This window comes from Lygodium microphyllum, chromosome 25 (assembly GCF_053477565.2).
Source record: "Lygodium microphyllum isolate KBCC chromosome 25, Lygodium_microphyllum_v1.1.10, whole genome shotgun sequence".
Taxonomy (NCBI): domain Eukaryota; kingdom Viridiplantae; phylum Streptophyta; class Polypodiopsida; order Schizaeales; family Lygodiaceae; genus Lygodium; species Lygodium microphyllum.
In genome coordinates this window covers 64,874,212-64,895,269 of record NC_141159.1, presented here as the reverse complement: position 1 = coordinate 64,895,269, position 21,058 = coordinate 64,874,212, and the positions used below count along the sequence as shown (strand labels likewise).

The 21,058-nt window shown below is 41.5% G+C and overlaps 1 protein-coding gene across 3 annotated transcripts in view; it reads right to left on the bottom strand.

Moving 5' to 3' along the window:
• The window catches only part of LOC148014313 (5'-3' exonuclease family protein), a 120,447-nt gene extending 102,054 nt beyond the window's left edge, over positions 1 to 18,393 (bottom strand). For 2 of the 3 annotated variants that reach the window (XR_015688581.1, XM_087666215.1), the window contains exons 1-4: positions 17,942 to 18,393; positions 17,488 to 17,653; positions 17,315 to 17,394; positions 1,030 to 1,068 (exon numbers count right to left, since the gene is read on the bottom strand). Coding sequence is in view for 2 of the 3 variants with exons in the window: in XM_087666215.1 (XP_087522341.1) it covers positions 1,030 to 1,068; positions 17,315 to 17,394; positions 17,488 to 17,653; positions 17,942 to 18,220 (564 nt within the window). In the remaining variant the exon portion in view is untranslated. The remainder of the gene's footprint in view (positions 1 to 1,029; positions 1,069 to 17,314; positions 17,395 to 17,487; positions 17,654 to 17,941) is intronic. The other variant, XM_087666214.1, reaches the window with a different exon arrangement.
• Positions 18,394 to 21,058: the final 2,665 nt, after the last annotated feature.

The following is a 21,058-nucleotide window of genomic DNA, read 5'->3' as shown; positions in this document are numbered from 1 at the left end:
CAGAAAGGGCATACAAATCAATGGAATGCCAATTAAAGAGCTGAGTGTTGCAGGCATGATAAACAGTCCAAAAAGCCCAATATCAGCACCAAGAGAAGAATTGAGCATACCCAACATGTACTGCATAGCATCCAAATATCCAAAACACCATCCAAATGCAATAGCTGGAAATTTGGAATGAAGAAAGCTAGAGAGGCGAATAAGGAAATCTCGACCAGTACGACATGCTCTACCACCGTCTTAGGTGGATGAGAACAAACAGGAAAAATCAACGAAGCAATGGAAGACACATAGAGTGCTCCAACCAAACGCCCCCATAGGAAAAATAGATGAAGCAATACACCTTCCATGTAAAAGGAAAGACACATGGAGTGCTCCAACCAAACACCACCATAGGAAAACCCTTTGCTAGAGAGGAAGCTTACTTTTAAAAATCACCTAAAGCCGTTGCTTCCACCATGTCAGAGGCTTATGCAAATGCCATAGTTCATTACCATGCTCCTCTATCCATGCCTATAGAAAAATAAGAGAATATGCACTTTTAGCAGAAATATATTCACTAAAGAAAAAGATGACTAAGTAGGTAGCCAGTGATACAACTTCCAACCCAACAACTAAAGATCTGAAACAAAAGGAGGAACCATCTAAAATGATTGCAGCATATCAGTGATAGCAAATGGGGTAACCCCGTATATGAAGAAGTTTATCTGCATTTATTATCTGACCCGGTCATGTTAACCCATTCCACCTTTCCTTTGTTACTCAAAGGAACTTTAATTTGACCAAATTGACTTCCATTACCTTCGCAAATGAATTCAAAGCTGTCGAGAATAGCATACACTTTGCTCTTCATTTTGCAGCAGAAAAACAAGTCATGAATATGAGCTTATACGCAAACATAGCTAGGAAAGCGAATATTGAATACATAAGCCAAGCTTGTGACCTTGAAAACAATTGATTCTAGCAGTGCAAGCATGCAACCTTGTAAAGACTACAAATATTACACAGAGATGGGTGAATCATATTTACCACTATGTGCGAAGGTGTCAGCTCAAAGATTTTCAATATCTGCAATTAGCAATACAGATTGTGTCAAATTCCAACAAAGCAAACATCAAAAGCCAAAAATAACTTAGCCAGCAAATTTAAAGCAATTAGCTATATCACACAGAACAGGGAAACTTGGGAAACATTAACCAAAATGAATGTATTCAGTTGGACATGCTTAAGACTAGTTCTCAGAAAAAGCTCTCATCAGGTTTAACTTTCTTGGCTATTAGTCTCATGCCGTGATAATCACACCTGCTTTGACAACTGCTTCTTTCATTAACTTAAAAGTGAAGACATAAGAAAACCACCACCAAAGTCTCACCAAATTAAGAAGCCAAGGTTATCACATTGAATTAGACACATTTCTGATGTTACCAATAGTATCCTTTGGCACCCCCATAGAAATATGAGATTCTATAGCAAAATCACCACAAGTTTATAATAACACCTAGAAAGATTCAACTCAGGGTTGCTTTGCTATCAAAATGTAGCTACAAAAGAACAAGCAGAGAAATGGCGGGGCAAGAGGAAGAAACTAGAAGAAAAAGAAGCAAAGCAGCTAGGATCGTTAGAAGATGAGCTCTTTGACCTACTTGAAGGTGTTGATCCACAAGAGTACAATGTGCATTGATTTCTACTTGGTGATATAGGCAAGAGGAAGGATATTATTGATTTCAATTAGGATGTATTCGAATCTTTTAGGATAAAGGAAGAGAAGTAAATTATTCTATTCTTCTTGTTGAGTTGAGATAAAACATACTGAATTTCTGTTCTTAAGAATGGCATTTTTATGTTATTGATGTTCTATTTATATGTCACTATCTTACTTCATGACCAAATTGGTCGTCGTGTAGGATATGTGAGTAATAGCTATGGCGAGTTTACCTACCACGATCTTTCTGAGCTTCTACAAGAGCATGGCATCTATCACCAACTTACCTCTACCAGCTCCCTGTTGAGCTAAAACACGCTTTTCAGCTGATTAGCATTCTTAAACAGCCCCAAAACTCACTTAATTGATGAAAAACCCTAAAAAGGGGAGCGGTCCGAGAGAGTTTCAGTGGTCTCCCAAAAACCCTAATTTTTGGGACACCCTTCTACATCTATAAATAGATAGGTTGCCCCCATTCAGCATCATTCCGTCTATGCAAGTTTCACACTCTCCAATGCAGATTTCAACCATCAATCTACCTCCACGTGGCTGTCCAATCTTCGCGACTGCTGCCACCTCTCCCTCGAGCCTCACAATGCCCTAGCGCCTTCTTCTAGCTGTCGCCTACTGCCTGGCGCCTTCTTCTAACTGTCGCCTACTGTCTGGCGCCATATCCCAGGCTGCGTTTGGCCTCCAGCTGCCATCGCCAACATCTCCAATATCAAGCGACATCCTACAGCCTGCGTTTGCATCCTTCTGGAGCTGCTTGGTGTCATCTTGCCCCTCTGCAGTTGTTGCCTCTATCTCTAGCAACCCCTGGTGTCAGCATTTTGCAGTTTCCTCTCTCTTCACACTCCGACTAGTAGTCACAAACTCGGGATCCATCTCCGGTGGACATCACTCTCCGACATTGCTCTAGCCTTGAGCACACAATACACTCTTACATTCATTTACAGCATTCATTCACTTCAGAGTTGTGTTCTCTCTCCCTTCTTCAGTTTGTGTTTGAGTTTCTGTGTTTGAGTTTTGAGTTTTGCGTTTAGGGTTTGAGTTTTGAGTTTTGCGTTTAGGGTTTGAATTTTGCTCTCTGTGTCTATGTCTATCTCTTTATGTTTCTGTAGTGGTCGTACACTCTGTGCGTCCTCAGTGCAAACCCTAGCAGTTTTCTTCACACTCCCCCTCTTAGAATGGAGTCAGAAAGCATAGGAACCTCACCATCATGAACATAGCACCCTCTATGCTAAGCATAGCAGAGCTTTGTTAGCAGTTCAAACAGCTCATATGTGAGTCTTACCTATGCCAACACGCATGGTTATGTTATTTAGGCATTTGATGATGGTTATTACGATGCTTTTGGGGCATCTTATGTTGGCTGACCTACCTCTATTTTGGTATTATTTTCTTCTTTATATACCCGGCTCCCTCCTCATTCAGTCACATCATCACCTATTGGTTTTGTGGAGAGAGGGAGCCAGTGCCAGTGCCTGTGCCTAGGAGCCAGAAACTCACTGTTGTACACATTATTCTCATGTTTGGTATATGGATTCCATTTCCCGAGCACATCTTTGAGTTCTCTTCTTTTGCAATGGTATATGGATTCCATTTCCCGAGCACATCTTTGAGTTCTCTTCTTTTGCAATGTTCTTCTGTTTTCTTTCTCTTTTGTCTTGTGTTCAACAATTTATTTCAGCACTTACCTTTGCTTCCATTACTCCACCACTTCTAACATGGTATCAAATTGCACAATCTAGGTTCCTACTATGATTTTTTTGCTATTTCAGCACTTACCTTTGCTTCCATTACTCCACCACTTCTAACATGGTATCAAATTGCACAATCTAGGTTCCTACTATGATTTTTTTGCTGAATTACAGGTCTTTCTTCCCCTGATTAGGCAATCTACTACTGGTGGTTTTCAGCCTGTGTGAACTCAGCTGCTGCGCATTTTCAGACCAGCAACCTGTGTTTTCAGCCTATGCTTGGATTCCAACCTGCAATCGTTAGTTTGCTGCATTATATGCTCAACCAGCCTGCATTTTTCATTTACTACCCTAACCGTGGCTAGGTGACTGTTTGCACATGCCATTTTTGCTGTTTTTGACTGGTTTTTCTTCATTTTGTAGCAATTACCCTCCAATTCTAATAAGATTTTTTGTTACATTGCATGTGAACTCTCATTTTGTAACGTCTTTGCCGTTGGTTTGGTTGTTTTCTCTCTCTGTCTACCTTCTATTCTCTATCTTCTCTTCTTATCCTCTCCAGACGGCTCCTCCGTGCACTTCTACAGATGATAAGTTACATGAACCTGACTTTCTTACATGGAGTGCTATGATGAAAGCCTAGTTTGTGCAAAAGCAGATTTGGTACATTGTCTGTGGATCTATTCCTCGGCCTCAACATCCTTTTCCCCTTCCTAAAGATTTTGATGAGGACAACCATGAGGAAGTTGTGCTTACATGGGATTCAAACAATGCACATGCGTATTTTGCACTACTTCGATGTATTTCTAAATAAGTTCTATTGGCGGTTACCTCCAACAAGACATCCCCAAAGATATGGTCGAAGCTTCACATGTTGTACGAGGCATCTTCCACCATACATGCAATGACCCTTTATGGACAACTTCAGTAGATGAAGTTTGAGCCGAAGGACACCATTTAGTTATTTTTGCCCCATGTTACATGGGTACAAAACCAGCTCCATGTTGCATTCCATGCGTACACAGAACGTTCTGTACAGTGCCATATCGTACGAATGTTCCGTGTAGTGATACGTGTGTTCTTGCAGCGCCCAACTGATCCGACCATTGCAAAGTCCAAACAGCATGCAAATTCGATTTTCTGCCCATTTTTTGTGGCTGTTGCACATGAACATTGGCTAAAGTTCTAACTTCTCCTCTCCTCTCCCTCACCTCAACTCACTATAAAGGGCAGTCCCCCCTTCTCACCTCTTCACCCAAAAATCAGCCGCCTCCTTCAATCTTCCCCTCTTGAGCTCAACCTTGAAGCACCTCCAATACCTTCTCCTCCTCTTGAGTCTTCTCTCCCTCTCCTATCCCTATCCCTCTTCCTCCTACTCTCCCTTTCCCTCACCTTCTCTTCCTCTCCTCTCCCTCTCCCTCTCCTCCGCTTCTCCCCCTCTTCTATCCCTATCCCTCTTCCTCTTGCTCTCCCTTTCCCCATCCCTTTCCGTCACCTCCTCTTCCTCTCCTCTCCCTATCTCTTTCCCTCTCTTCCTCTCTCTTCATCTCATCCATCTCCCTCTCCCTATCCACAATGCTCATGAAGCTTTTGGTCTCTACACCATTAATCTTACGAAGGCATCAAGTAATGCAAATTGGTACCGTTGGACTTGCAAGTTTTGTGGAAAGACGATGACTAGTAGCATGATGAGGTTCATCGTCCACTTGACTAGGGTGGATGGTCCATGCGGCCCATGTCCTTCCATCCCTCAATCCGTAGCAAATGAGATCATGAAGTACTCTCCCCTCTCCTATCAAAGTGGCCATGTGTCATCAAGCATGGCAAAAGCTTGAGAGGAGGTGGTTCCCCCCAACATGGAAGTGGATGCTTCCGAAACACCTCCTCCTACACCTTCTCCTAGCCCATGTGCCTCAAAAGGCCTCAGAAAAAGGCCATGTAGGCAAGCCTCACTACAAGAAGCCACCCATGGTGTTTCTAGTGCCTTGTCTTTCCTCAAAGAGAAGCAAAGGAATGCAGATATAGAGATTGCACACAGTATCATTGACTACAATCTCCCATTCCACTTGTTTCGAGTGGATAGGTGGAAGAGAATGGTTAAAGCCATTGTTACACTTGGTCCATACGAAGGGTGGCATGGTATCACCTATAATGACATGCAAACCAAGAAGCTCGATGAGGAGAGAGAGAAAAAGAGACTCAATAATCTCTCAAGCCCTTGCATGCCAAATGGGCAGAGTATGGTTACACCATACTTTTTGATGGATGGAGCGATCACACGAAACGAGGCATCATCAACATCCTTGTTTCTTCACCTCTTGGTACATTTTTCTTGCAGACCGTGGATGCAGAGCAAAGAGAACAAAGAACTATTCATATACTCACATATTCACCAAGCTATCATTGAGGTAATCTTTTTTTCGTTTATGACTCAATAATTCATTACTCGTTTTATGTTTCAATATTCATAAATGATAGTTCATTTTACCTCTTCATAAACCTCTCTCTCTTCATTCTCCATCATGATTCATAAATCCTTATCTCTGTGATCCATGATTCCATCATAACTCAAATCTATCCTCTCTTTTACTTATTCCAGGTAGGTTGATGTGACCAACATAGTGCAAGTGGTCATCAACGATGCTTTCAATTGTCGAAGAATGGGCCACTTGTTTGAAGTGGAGTTCCCGTCCATTGTATGGACTCCATGTGCTACACATTGCATTGATCTCCTCATGTAAGACATAGGATCATTGGAATGGGTGAGGAAGATTGTTGGGGATGCTTGTCTCATAGTAGATTTCATCACCAAGAAGGTAAAGGTCTTGGCTATCTACCGCCCCTATAGTGATGTAGAGTTAAAGAAGCCCTCCAAGACCCCTTTTGCCACCATGTGGTTGCTTTTAGAACAACTACATGACGTGCAAAACAAAATTCTGCAAGCCATGGTCTTAGAGGAGTTCAAGGCATGGCTACAAGAGAAGCCTAAAACCAGCCTTCCTCCTCGGATAGGGTGGTAAATAACCTAATAAAGCACTAATCACAACAAGCATAAAATTCATGTAACCAGAAATGCACAATTTACCTTAATAATCTTGAACAATAGACACCCTATCGACCCCCAAACTGACATCCCTTTCGGTATTTCTTTAACTTCAATTGCCAATCGATATATTACAAGCCAAGATTCCATGCTCTCCTTGGCTGATCCAAAAGCCCCTTGTATTAAGCTAAAACATGTTTTATAGCTTATTAGTATTTTTCAATAGCTCCAAAACATGCTTAGTTAATGAAAAACACAAATTTGTTGTGCAATTCAAGAGAGGTGACTGGCCTACTGCCCTTCATTTTTTCTCAACTTCTACACTTTGACTGGTGGTTACTACACTTGGGATCCGTCTCCTATGGATGTCACTCTCCAATACTGTGCTGCTCTGCCCTTGGGCATTCTGTACACTCTTACATTCATTTATAGCATTCTTCACTTCAAGTTTCTTCTCTTTGTGTTTGTCTTTGTCTTTGAGTTTTGGGTTTTTGAGTTTTGTATTTTGCGTTTTGCATTTAGGGTTTGAGTTTTGCTTATGTCTGTCCAAGGCATTTAGGGTTTGAGTTTTGCTTGTCTCTATCTAAGTCTTTGTGTTTCAACCTTGGTTGTACATGCTATGTTTACTCAATGTAGACCCTAGCATATCTTCACATGGTATCAAAGCCATTGCTCTTCTAAAGAGTATCTTATGATGATTGTGGAGGCTAGTCTTTGTGAGAACTCACACGCTACTCAATTCTAACTCATAATGTCTCGACCACCTTCTTCTTCGGATCCTATGATACCCTATCAGGTTTCTCCATCATTGGAGGCTCTGAAAAGGCATTATGGTCTCAAGGAAGAGGTAGACACACCTTCACCATTACCATCTTCTTCTTCTCATTTTGGTCATCTTACACATGAAGAGTTTGAGGAGTACTTGCGCATCACGTATAGTTCGGTTTACACTCCTCCAACGAGTGCTACTATTCCATTTGGACCGATTGGTGAGACCAGTTGATCTTGGAGGGACCACAACATTCAACACATTTGGCAATCCATCTCCTTCATCATAGCCAAGCCTTGGGTCAAGTTCATATAGCCCTTTTGAGTCATATGAGCCAAAACCCTCTTCTAATTCTCCTTTTGGTGTGCAAGATTTGGATGGTTTCCGATATGTTAACTTTACTAGAGGAAGCTCTTGAAACAAACACCCTTCATCAATATATCCCTAGCATCTGTTTCACTTAAGCACGTAAACCACACTTCTCGACTCACTCCCATTCCACCACTATCTTCTCCATATTCTAATCTACTCACATTCTCATTCCAAAATCTTGGATTACATTCCACTTCCACTCAAATCACACTAGGGCTGGATCTTCCATCTCCACTCCAAACATTTTCTCTTTCTCCATTGCACCATCTACCTACCCTCCAATCACTCCACCTCTTGGTGCATCATTAGGGGGAATGCCACCCTTTAACATATACCTTCCACATACCCCCACTTTACCACATCCTTCCACTCTAGGACGGTTGTGATGGGAATCCCCCTCACTACTCGCAAACACTCACCAACCCCCACGCGACCATCTATCTACCCTCCAATCACTCCACCTCTTGGTGCATCATTAGGGGGAATGCCACCCTTTAACATATACCTTCCACATATCCCCACTTTGCCACATCCTTCCACTCTGGGATAATTGTGATGGAAATTCCCCTCACTACCCGCGAACACTTACCAACCCCCCACACAACCTTTCAGACATAGGAATATTTATCCTTTGCTTATGGACTGTCATCCCACATCCCTTGGGTCACTCCTACGCAGAAATTTCCATCCTTTGCTCCCCTGTCTCTATCCCTCCATTATGGACTCCATATACAGTTACCATGCCTACACCCAATCTGCCCTGCCCACATTTGGATCCGCTATGCACACTTCTCGTATGCATGGTGGGTACTCTAGGATTCCTTCCCAAGTGTACTCTACTCCCCCACCCTATCTCCCCTATTCACCCTACCCCCATTATACACCTCCATCTCCTCGCACTACCACTCATGTTGCAACAGCCAAAGAAAGCTTTCACGGATAAGACTCATTTTAACGGGTCGAATTTCACCACTTGGTCGAATTTCATGCAGCAAGTGCTTGAATCTTACAGACTTTGGGACCTCCTCATTGGTACCAAGCCTCATACCATTGATTAGCTCACCCTAATCACAGCCATCATCATCTTCATCCATATGGTTCTCAGCACCACATGAAGTCTGATATCCTAAGACTCCTCTTCCTTCTTCGGCATCAACATCCAGGTTAAGAGGGGGTTCCTACCCTTCTTGGTATTCTATACGTTTCGGCACTTGTCTTCAACATTGGCCTTTCCCCCCCCCCCCTTGTTGCACCTTCCCCTATGCATTGCATGACTTCATCATCATTGCACTAGGACACTTGAACAAGTGAACAATTTCCACATGAGGAACACTATCCAAGTGTCACCTACTACATGAGCATTCTTCAACATGTAGCATACCATGCATCCCATTGTCCAGAGCACCGCAAGACAGATCCTAAGTTGTTTCCACTAGCGGATTACACCACCATCCTTTTTCATATGATACTTTATTACCGTTCCCTCGTCATCGACATCCTCGAGTAGTTGGGTAACCTTGTACTGTTTTCTGATGTGTTGGGTGTACCATCCCTACTCCTGTCTTCTAAGTCACTATTACTTAATCGGTCGCCACCCCCAAAATTAACGTTCCAAAAAAAAACAAAACAAAACATAAGTTCAATGTGGTTCTATCTACCATTGTAGGGCTTGGTAGGTCATTGGGCAACCGACGAGCACCCTTTGTCCGATGCCCTATCCTCTCTAGGGTGACTACTTGGACTCCCTTGGTAAGATAACCATCCCCTCTGTAGTCTTGGTAGGCCACTGGGCAACCAACGTGTACTCTTTGTCTGATGCCCTAGCTGCTTTGGGGTGAGACGCCTTGGGATAAACATTGTTGGCCTTCTCTTTTAAGCTCAAGTTTGGGCCTAAGAGGGTGTGTTGAGCTAAAACACACTCTATAGCTGATTAGCATTTTTAAACAGTCCCAAAACAAGCTTAATTGATGAAAAATGCAAATTTGATGTGCGATTCAAGGGAGTTTCAACAGTCCCCTAAAACCCTAATTTTTGGGACACCCTTCAACATCTATAAATAGACAAGCTACCCACCATTCAACCACATCCTTTTGTGCAGGTTTCTCACTCTATTGTGCAAATTTCAACCATCAATCACCTACCATCTGTTGTCCAACCATCACTAACTACAACCCATCTCTATCCAGCCCTAGACAACCTACTTTCAGCCATCGCCCTGTTGTTTGGAGGTCTCCATCTACTATGTCATCATACCACTTGATCAACCTACGTTTTTAGCATCTGGTGCCGGGCGACGGGTGCTGCCATCTCTACCACCTGATGGCTCCTGCAATACCTACGTTTTTGCTATCCAACAAGCCCTCTACATCAACAAACCTCTCCTATTGTTGCCTAACAATTCTACCTCGTGTGATTAGTTTTCAGTCTTCCTCTAGTGGTACGCTGCTATGTTTACTAAATTCCAGCCTCCCACTGTTGTGTTCTAGTGACCAGCCTGCTGCCCTTCATTTTTCCTGGACTTCCACGCTCTAACTCTAGCGGTTACTGCACTTGGGATTCATCTCTGATGGGTGTCACTCTCCGACACTGCATTGCTCTGTCCTTGGGCATTCTATATACTCTTACATTCATTTACAACATTCATTCACTTCAAAGTTTCTTTTCTCTGTGTTTGTCTTACTATTTAAGTTTTGAGTTTTTGCGTTTTGCGTTTTGCGTTTAGGGTTTAAGTTTTGTTTGTCTCTGTTTGAGTCTTTATGTTTCAATCTTGGTACATGCTGTGTTTTCTCAGTGCAAACCCTAGCATATCTTCACACCTTGTTGATCCAACATTCAACAAATAAATTGAGCAATTCGCCCCTTGATTTTCACCTAGGACTTGCTCTAACTAGACCCCAACTGGCCAAATGCTACCCTAAATTTACAATGGATGGTTGGGCATTTGAAATCCCTAACAATACAACAAATTGCACGTACTAATTTCAGTGTACAATACCTTATCTTGTTGGAAGGGTCCCGAGGTGGCTGCTAAACCCTAATTTCTCCACAAATTTAGGGTCTACAATAGAGATCCCTGTACTATCCACCAAATTTTGCTGAGATCTGCTCAAAATGGTTGAGAAATGCTAAGATCTCCTAAGAATGGGTTGGAGAAGGTGAGAGAAAGCCACAATGAGAGAGAAAACTGATTTTCTTCACGAGAAAACCCTAAAATCGGCTTGCTACCTGCTCCAGCCTACATTTAATGTAGTCACCTACTACTGCCAAGCACCTCCAAAATGCTCAACTGCCTAGCAATGCTATTGCCAGCCCTTGGAAGGTATCTCCCTACTATCTCCCGCTTGCTAAGGCCCCTAGATGGCTGTCTTTTGCAGCAAATTGCTATTCTTTAATTAGAAAATGAACCAACAACTCCCTCTTTCTCTCTCTCCCCCAGGTTGTAAATTGATTGAATGGCTGAGATCCAACCCCCAAAAACGTTTCCCAGTTTGCATGGGCAATTTTGCTGAGTGGCAGCCTTCTAAACCCATTTTTCAGCATTATCTAGCCATTTAATTAATTTTCAGAATTAAACAATCCTGAAAATTAATTTCAGCCCTTTTGACCCTACCCAAAATTAAATGTGCCCATCCATAATTAAATTGGCTAAGCCATTTGCAACTTGGAGTGGTCCCTAACCTCTCTTGACCTTGGAATGATGTACGCTAGTCATTGCTATTACCCCCTTATATAGGGTTCCATGCATGAAGGACATGGAGGGTGCCACCTTGGGGCTTCTCATGCACTTCATGAGGAAGGCCATTGAGAAGATCGAAGCATGCAAGGTACTTGATGCGAAGGACCCAAGGTAACTACACTTGTTTTTGCATAAGTTAATTAAGTATAAAGTAAAGAGTTTCAAATTTTAAATTCAAATGACTAAAGTAAATGTTCTTTTGTTTAAGTAGTGTTGACAAAATGGATGCCACACGCCGAGGTGTGATGGCATCCTTTACTTAGTAGAGAAAAGATGGAAGTGGATGAGAAGACCCATCCACGGATTGGTTACTCTCTTGCATCCTACTTATAAAGCTCCATCCCTTCTCATGGATCAAGAATTGACAGCCAACAAAGATGCCTACCTCCCAAAGACATTGGATAAAGACTAGCACATAGAATTCTTACAAGAAATCATCAATTATAGTAACCAAAGAGAAACTGCTTTTGCCATATCTCTATGCCGGAAGAGGGTCTCTTTGATCAAGCCTCTTTTTTGGTGGGAATCTTTTGGATATCAAGTATCCACTATCCAAAAGATTGCCCTTAGAGTGCTTGCACAAGTAAGTTGTAAGTACCCATTGTAAGTTATCACCTAAAGCTGAATTGTTGTGTGATCATTGAATTTGTATTTTGAAACAATTTGAATTTTTTGCCTACTGTAGGATTGTTCGGCTAGATAAATAAGTTAAAAGTAACAAGTTGTATTTCACTTATCACTTAATCTAAATAATGAGTTAGATTCTAAATATGCAAATTATCATTTTATTTTAATTAGGTAAATGTTGATGAGATTAAGTTAAGTGGTGTTACCTTGAAGAGTGTCAACAAGGAGCAAAATGAGGAGCATGAGATCGTCTTTAGGGATCTCTACATGGAGTTGGAGGAGATCGACCATCGAGTCTCATGCACACATAGGGGCCATCGAGTTGTTGCTCAAGTTGCGAACACTAGGACCAACCCTACACTAGCCATCAAGACCTATGTGAGACAAGGCTCTGGGAGTTCCTCTACTGCATGTATAGTTGTTATAGGTGACGCTCCAATTAGGGAGCCCAAGTATGATGATGATGGGAATGTTGTAAGTGATGGCAACTTTGGTGAGCCATCTAAGGCCTCTTCTAGTGAGGGCTGCTCTCCACCTTCCAAAGTGTCTAAGTCTGATGATGAGGAGTCCTCATGAATCTAGAGTCTAGACATTTTGTACTTAGTCCATTTGTCATTATACATTTTGATTCCTTTCGTGAGCATTTGCCATTGATGTATCTTTTTGGAGCACTCAATACATGACTCTAGTTTCGACTCTTTGGACCTATATGGACTTGCAATTGTTTTCTAAACTCTAATCTCTAATTTATGAAACTTTGCAATGATTGATCTATCTTTAAGATGCACATACGCACACATACATATATATACACACAAAATTTTACATGTATTTTTTAATTGAAGTTTTTATTATTAAAGTTTTTGTGTGCGTTCTGTATTGCACTAGTTCACATACCAATCGTGTCATACTAAACATACGAAACCACCCTGTGAATCCAAAGGCACATCTCGTGGGAACGGTACTCTACAAGCTCCCCCCCAGAGTAAGAGGGAGTGGCCAATGCTTTGCAGGCACAGACATCATCTATACCTATGAGCTGTACACGTAATCCTCGAAGCTCCTTGAGCATGAGGCCTCTTTGCGTTTACAGGAGAGGCTTCCCTCTCATTGTGGAGATTCCAATGAGGCCTTTACACCTTCAGAGGGGTAACAAAAAGAAGAAGTCGAAGGCCCAATGTTATCGCTGTGGTAAGAAGGGCCACTTGTGGAAGGACTATCAGGAATTAGCAACCTCACAGAGGAAAAAAAAGAAGAAAAGGCGGGATGTGGACTCCTCCAATAAGTCATTCTCTTGCTCAAACACCAACTCAAATCCTCCGACCAATGCAACGTTCAAGGCGTGAAAGGAATTGGCTTCCTCACATCATAGAAAGGGCTTCATCCAAGCTCACATAAGAGGTATTTTTGACAAGATGGTTATGTATACTACTGTGAGAATTGTTGACGAACACAAAGATCCGTTATGCCTCTTCTCTATTTTCAGGAGCTGATACAATCGACATCAACGACATCAAATTCCACTCCTGAGGGCCCTAGAAGATCTACCCGACAGAAGCAAGGCATTGGTTATGAAGAGACCTTTACTCCTACTACAAAATTGACATCATCCCATCTGTTGGTTGCACTAGCCGCTCACCACAGTTGATTGTTCTATCAAATGGACGTCAAAAGTGCCTCTCTGAATGGTTATCTAGAGAAGGAAAACTATGTGGAGCAACCACCCTGCTTTTCTTGTGCTAACTAGAAAGATGAGGTCTTTCACTTATGGAAAACTCTTTATGGGCTGAAGCAAGTGCTACGGTCTTGGTTCCAAAGGATAGATGAGTTCCTTCAAACTCATGGATACTATTTTACCCTTTACGACCCAAATTTATATATCTATATTACTTCAAAGGGGGTCTACTATCTCTTGTTATACATAGACGATTCACTCATCACTCATTCAATTTATGTTGCCATAGTGGAAATTAAGGCCAAGCTTTGTGCTACATTTAAGATGGCACACCTCAATTTGTTGTTTTTAGGGATTGAGGCAATTCAATCTAGGGGATGTATTTTTGTGTCACAACAAAAGTACGCTCTTCAACTAGTAGATCAATATTGCCAGGATATGATGAGGCCTATGGCCAAGCCTCTCAATCCAACTATCCACTTATTGAAGGACCCTAGGTCAACCGTTCAACAAGCACACCTATAGATCTATTGTAGGGAAACTTCTTCAATTGATTCATACTAGGCCGAATTTAGCATACTCAATTAGTTTGCTTAGTCAGTATTTCACAACACCTAGAATGTCACATTGGATTGCATGTCTTTGTGTTTTGAAATATTTGAGATGTACCTGTTCTTATGGACTGATGTATGGTTCTGGCTTATGTCTGCAAGGTTACACTGATTCTAATTGGACAAGAGATCTTGACACCCGGCATTCTCATGGCATCCCTAAACATATCACATGAATGGAAGATAAAAATTTGTAAGCGTTCAAGGAATGAAAATGTTTAAATTTTCCTATCCTAAATAAAATATAAAATCTTGGAGGAAATGTCTGTGGATAGCCAAATACTGCCAATGTTTATCCTAAACAAATTCATAAATCTCATCAATATTACTGCTATATATGAATAATGTAGGGCTTGTTACGACTTCAAAATATCAAGCTATAGGTTCAAGGTCCCCTAGATCTTGCTACCATGTACAAGTTCAAGCTAAGCATATGCTATGGTAAAATAGAGTCATTTAAAAGCTCAAATATTCATTGCTAATTAGATCTCCAATCAAATAGAGTCATTTAAAAGCTCAAATATTCATTGCCAATTAGATCTCTACTTGGGATATGTCTCCCATTTCTTGGGCCAACCATAAGTAGGAGACAGTGGCAATATCCATAGCGGAGACCAAGTATAGGGCTCTCTTTGATGACACCACCGAGGCCATCTAACTAAGGAGCTTGTTGGCAACACTTTAATTCCCATGTACTAAGCCAACTATCATCTACTCCGACAACCAAAGTGCAATTGCACTAGCTAGGAAGTTGATCATCACACCTCAAACACGACATGCTGGCATACATTTCCATTTCACTAGAGAGCAAGTTGAGCTAGGTACTATTCCCCTATAGTTTGTGTCTCCATGAAATAATTTTGCAAACATATTGACCAAGGCGGTCAATCAATAGGTGCTTTAGTATTTACTATCCAAGATCAAGTTAAGTACACCCTCCCCTACTTCTTCCAATTGACGGTGAGAGAGTGTTTCCCTCTAGCTTTCCCCTCAAGTTTGAGATGGAGCAACCTCCTTCTCTTGATGGTGATAGGGTGTAGATTACAACTTTTGTTTCAGATATTATGTATATTGTACTTTTGTATCATATTCCGTATCCTCGGGGTGGCCATGATTGAAAAAGACCTCTGGATCCACCATATTCATACCATTGCACGTAAAAGTCTCTGAGGCGATCTCTCTTGCTTGCTTAGCTTGTCCAGCTTGCTTTCTTGCCTCTCCATATACCCACCATAGATACTTCCCACACTTAGCCTATTTCCTTTGTCATCGACATCTAGCAGTGGTTGGGATAGGTTTGTTTTTGTAAAGGTCAAGGCTAACCATCCCTATCTCCCCTTGGGGCACTGTTACTCCATTGACAAAAAACTTTTTGAAAACCATCGCTTAATGCTAAATCTTTTGAAAAACAAAACATCAACATTGGTGCGTTTATTGTCTAACATTGCTCCGGCATCAACATCATTGCATTTATTGTTGCCAAACATCTTTAGAGGCTACCTTGCTATGTTTTGAGATCTGTCCGAGTACGACACACTCTCTAGTTCATTACCTTGCCTCGATCCTTGAGACATGAGAGTTCAAGGTATAGTATTCGTTCACTGGATAGTGTGTTTACTGCTGAGCATAGTGCTATTCAGATTTATTCATTCCAGATTATTCGTTGTTTTCATTGTCTCTAAGTTACCCTAACCCTAACTATATTTTGTTATCAGTTTGTGCTTTGTCATACAATTGTATTTGGGTTTTCTGTGTTAGGGCATTTCTTTACAAACACATATTCAAAGATCTATCGTAGAGTTTCAATTTACAACTATCCAACCCAAGTTTTCAATAAGAGCACCGAACACAACTCACCATTGATCTCTTCAAAAACTCTTATTACACTTAGTATTAAGCTTCCTAAGATCTTACCGTAAAGCTAAACTACAATGATTGGCTAACTTCTTCAGCTCTTGCGCAGCCTCAAACTGAAATTCTAGGCAATCTATTTAAAAGACCACAATTAACAATTTTGGTGGGACAATTGACTCAAAAAGTTCTATAAAAGGGACACATAGGCTTTCAACACTTTCCATCCCTTACTATCTCTTAAGCCATCACTTTCATCACCAGTTCTATAAAAGGGACACATAGGCTTTCAACACTTTCCATCCCTTACTATCTCTATATGCTCAATTTGTTCATTGAGCTTCATTCCATTCATCCATTTTTCATTTTTGGAGTTTGGTTGTTACACTTGTGGTTGTTTATACACATTGTGTTTTGTTTGCAAACCCTTGTGTACTCTCACACCAAGAGAGGCTCATTACCTATGTCTTTGGATGTACAAGTCAATGCACACTTGGTGTTGAAAAGATCCTGCATAAGGACACCTGGATTGGCCTTGGGCAGTTCCTAAAGGTTGGCCAGTTATTAGACTGGTCACTGCCTTCGATTAAAGTCAAGGCGTAGTGCTTGTATACAAGAGGCTGAAGCTGTCTGTCTAAATATTGGCAATTGGTCAAATACACAAAGCTCATTAAAAAAGTGATACAGAATGGTCCAAGAAGTTTGACATTATAACCTTCACGATGGTTACTGACGCGACATCATCACCACCGTCATCATCAAGGAGAGTGAAAGATTGGTGGCAGTTGGGCTCTTGGGCAGAGAAACGGTGGTAAGTTGAGCAGTGGTGGATCAAGCAAGACGTGAGAACGATAGGACATAAGGGGAATGGAAGCATCTTTCACATGAGAGTGGCAATATCCTCAAACAAAATACAAATTCGCCTTCGGAGCTTGTAAGCATTGCATTCTATGGAGGACTTTCACTGTACAGCTAATAATACTTAGCTTGCAAGCTAGTTGGCCAGAAAAGACATACTGCAAGGCAATTGCTTAAAGAGTATGCATCAAATTGTGCGTGAATAAGCAAGCTTTCACTAGCATGGATTGCAATGCTCCTCCAGAAATAAATTGCTTTTGACAAAAGTAGGCTCCATGGATTGAAATACTTCTACAGAGATGAATTCCCGTTGACAAGTAGGATTCTAAAACTTGCATTTTTCTACAGAAGCAAAACTCAAAGAACAAACCGTTGAGAGTGCTGTAAAAACTGTAAGAACCCAATCTCCTTCCCCAGTTGTGTCCGGCAGTGTTCCGTACTGCATTTTGGCTACAAATTAGAAGAAATATATCACATCATAAGTTCTGGCAATCAAATAAAACAAGCACAAGTATGGACACGGGATATGCATCGGAACCGTACTCATGAGTTTGTAGTATGCTCTGTAGACGACAGCCTTCCCATCAATGAGGATGAGCCGATCCTGGTTCTCGCTAGGTGAGTCGTTACCTGCAGACAGCTGAGCAGTGCCTAGGATCGATGGTTGAATAAGGGGCTCATCGTCCGGCAGGGCAGCAGGGAGCTTTTTCTGGCAGGACAGAAAGGCGAGCGTGATAAGTAAACCGTCAAAAAAAGAGGGAAAAGGGGGGGCAGATAGGACTATTTGCATCTCGAGGCATTCTTCTGGCAAGCATCCAACTACTGGAAAATACGGATACTTGCATAACTTCAGAGGATCGTACTGGTATAATGAAGCTAGGTGCTTATGTAGAAAACGGAAATCAGATTATCACTAACATGGAGGGAAATTTTTCCTCTGATCACTAAGAAGGTGGCAATCTTTTTGCTGATTCTTTGCGGCATTAGACGGCCTTACCTCAAAGCGAGCACTAGGAGCGATCGTGTCCGCGAGACGTATAAGATTGGACGGGGGAAGCGGGGAGCAATTTGGAGAAGCAACCGTCGATAAGGCGGCCTTGTGACGAGGAAGCAGCGCTACAGCGATTCTTGCTGCGCGTTGGCCCGCTCGATGATGATGATGATTATAGCCAGGAGGAGGCCGAAGAGGAAGAGGAAGTGGAGTTGGAAGAGGATGAGCAGGAAGACGACAGTATTGCCTCGGGCAGTAGCGGCAGAGAGTCATCCAGCCGGCCATCGCAGGAGATGTCCATGCGCCTGCGACGAAGCACGTCAGTTGCCGGCAGCCCCAGTGACACACTGAGAGCCCGCGCACATGACCAACTATGGCGGAAGGCTGCCGTAGAAGAACTTCATCGTAGGCCAGTTCAAGCCCACGCACATGACCAACTAACTATGGTTGCACTAGAACTTCTTTATGAGCCATCGTAGTTTGCTTAGCAATTTCGGTGGTAATGCAATTAGCAATTCGTACCCTTTGCACATGAGTTACACACGGTAATTGACATAGTTTAACTACATAGTGAAAAAAATAATGCACTTGTCTAGAGGGGAGACTATAGACCGAGCATTCGAGGAGCTTCATCAACATTTACTTTAGCTTAGAAAGAGAGCTTCAACTGAGGGTCCATGGCAATCGCACTTTAGTCTATTTGAGATACACAACCACTCCCCTTCCTTCTTGGCTTGTTTCTTGAGATTTGGAGTACCTTTCCCATTGCCAAATGACCCTGAAGGCCAACCACAGTAAGGAACCCCCCCACAAAAAAAAAAAGGCTCATCTCCACAATTTGCAACACATTTTTTGGGGTTGCTTCTACCTTGCATTCATCAACCATTGCTCCCCAATGGTTCTTCATAGTTGCTCAGCATTTGAGTGTTCTTCTCGGCTTCTCCACCTCATCTAGAGCACTATTTGCAAGGTTTTGGATCAACTCTATGGTTCATGATAGGTCTATTGTTCATTGTTTGGACGGCAAGTATTTGCTTGCTTTATGCTCTATTAATGCTCATGGGGCAAGTTTGCTTTGCTCTAACGATGTGTTGATGCTTGGGAAAGGTTTTAGGATCAATTAGAGCTTGTTTAGCTTAGTTCTTGAGGGTTTCTCTATTCCAACACCCTATGGGCAACAAGCTTTCATTGTAAAGGCTTACGTATTAAATGCATACAGATGCTTTAAGGATGCTACATTGATGTATTGATGCTTGGTATTGGTTATTATGCCCAAATATATTTATGTTGAGCTCTAGGCTTTGGATTTGATTTATAATGGTTGCATACTTACCATGGCTATTTGCTTCATTGGTTTTCCATTAACGTGCTTGGAAACTTATTGTGGATACATATTCTCATATGTATTGCATTATGTCATTGGGCACCCCGATGCTATGAGGCACATGTATTGAGCTTTGCCTTGCTCTTAGACATTTTGGTTTGCTTCCATGGGAGCATTTTGATAATTTATTGCATTGCTTGGACTCCTAAGTCGATGGGGAGACTCTTACTTGCATATGTATATATGCTCAACCAATTATGGTCTACATTATTCATGCAAATACTCATGATTGTGGCCATGCTAATATAGGTTTGGTTTGTACACTCTATACTTTCTCCTATTAGACAAGTTTGTAAGCTTGGATGCATTGTTGGTTATGTACTTGAGTGTAATATTCCCAGGCAATAAAAGTTAGTTGGTTAGTTTAAAAGTTAGTTAGTCAATTAATAAGTTAGTAAGGTTACTAACTAAAGGAAAAAATTAACTAACATTAATAACTAACTGAAAATAAATAAATAAATAAAATCGAGAGTCGTAACTCGATATTTTTTATGAATTAACAAGAACCGTAGCCACCCTTCATGGAAGCTATAACGTGAACAAGAGATATGAGCTATATTAATCACTAATGTTAATGTGTGCAGTAAGGATGGTCTAAGAATATTAGACTTTTGGACAATACTAAAATAATTTAGATATTTTAGATATTATCCTTTTTATTTTAAAAAAGGAGAGATATGGAGATTTCTAAAACTAAATGTCATTTAAAAGAAAAAAACAAGTGATGTGTTAGTTAGTTTGAAGATTTTATAAAAATAAAAAATAAAGAAAAGTGACTGGCAAAATCGCGCACGCCGCGATCGCAGTCTACAGGCAGTAGACAGCACTTCGAACAGAGAAAAGAAGAAGGAGTGAACTGAGAGATTTCTAATCAAGTGTCTTGATGTTTTACCCCCCTTTCGAAGCCAATGGAACCATCAAATTTATGATCTGAGCATCAGATCACTGATCTTTCCAAGACCCCCCTCCACAAAGAGCTCCTCCTCTCAGCTACCACAACCCTTCTTCTCCAATTCACTATAAATAAGAGGCATGGGGGGCACTTAGGGAGACATACGAAGACCCCGAGAGGCTGCGAGAGAGAAGAAGAGAGAAAGAAGGATACTCCTTCAAGAGGCTGCGACAGAAGAAGCTAGAGAGAGAGAGAGAGAGAGAGAGAGAGAGAGAGAGAGAGAGAGAGAGGGGAAGAGAGTTAGCTCAAATCCCTTATCTCGATCTTTAACTAAGCTAGATTCTCTTACGCTCTCTCATCTCAAATCTATTCCACCTTCCCTATCTCTCGAACCACTCGTGGACGATGGCTCCAAAGCGACGAAGTGGAAAAACCATAGGGACCAACCCAATCGGTCAAGCGATGGGTATTGCCAATGATATGGGAGTGCCCGAGATTGCGGGAGTTGCCACTACCAATGGAACATTGAGTGTGGCTAATGCGAGCGCGAGTAAAGACGAAGTTCCTAATGTCGTCATGCTGCCAAACCAGGTTATTCATTACTAGATTATTATTTTGCTATATAAGATAATTAAATAAGATATTAGATTCCATATTCTTCACTTACACAAATTGATAACCTATCTAGAAAATATATTAGTACAAGCATAAAACCATTAGTCACTATGATTTGTAGCTAGAATAATTGAGATTCCAAGTCATGGAATCATGATAGAATTAATTGCCAAAGGTTATTGTACATATGTCTTTATGCGCATTCGATATAGTTATGGTCAAATGCGACAAG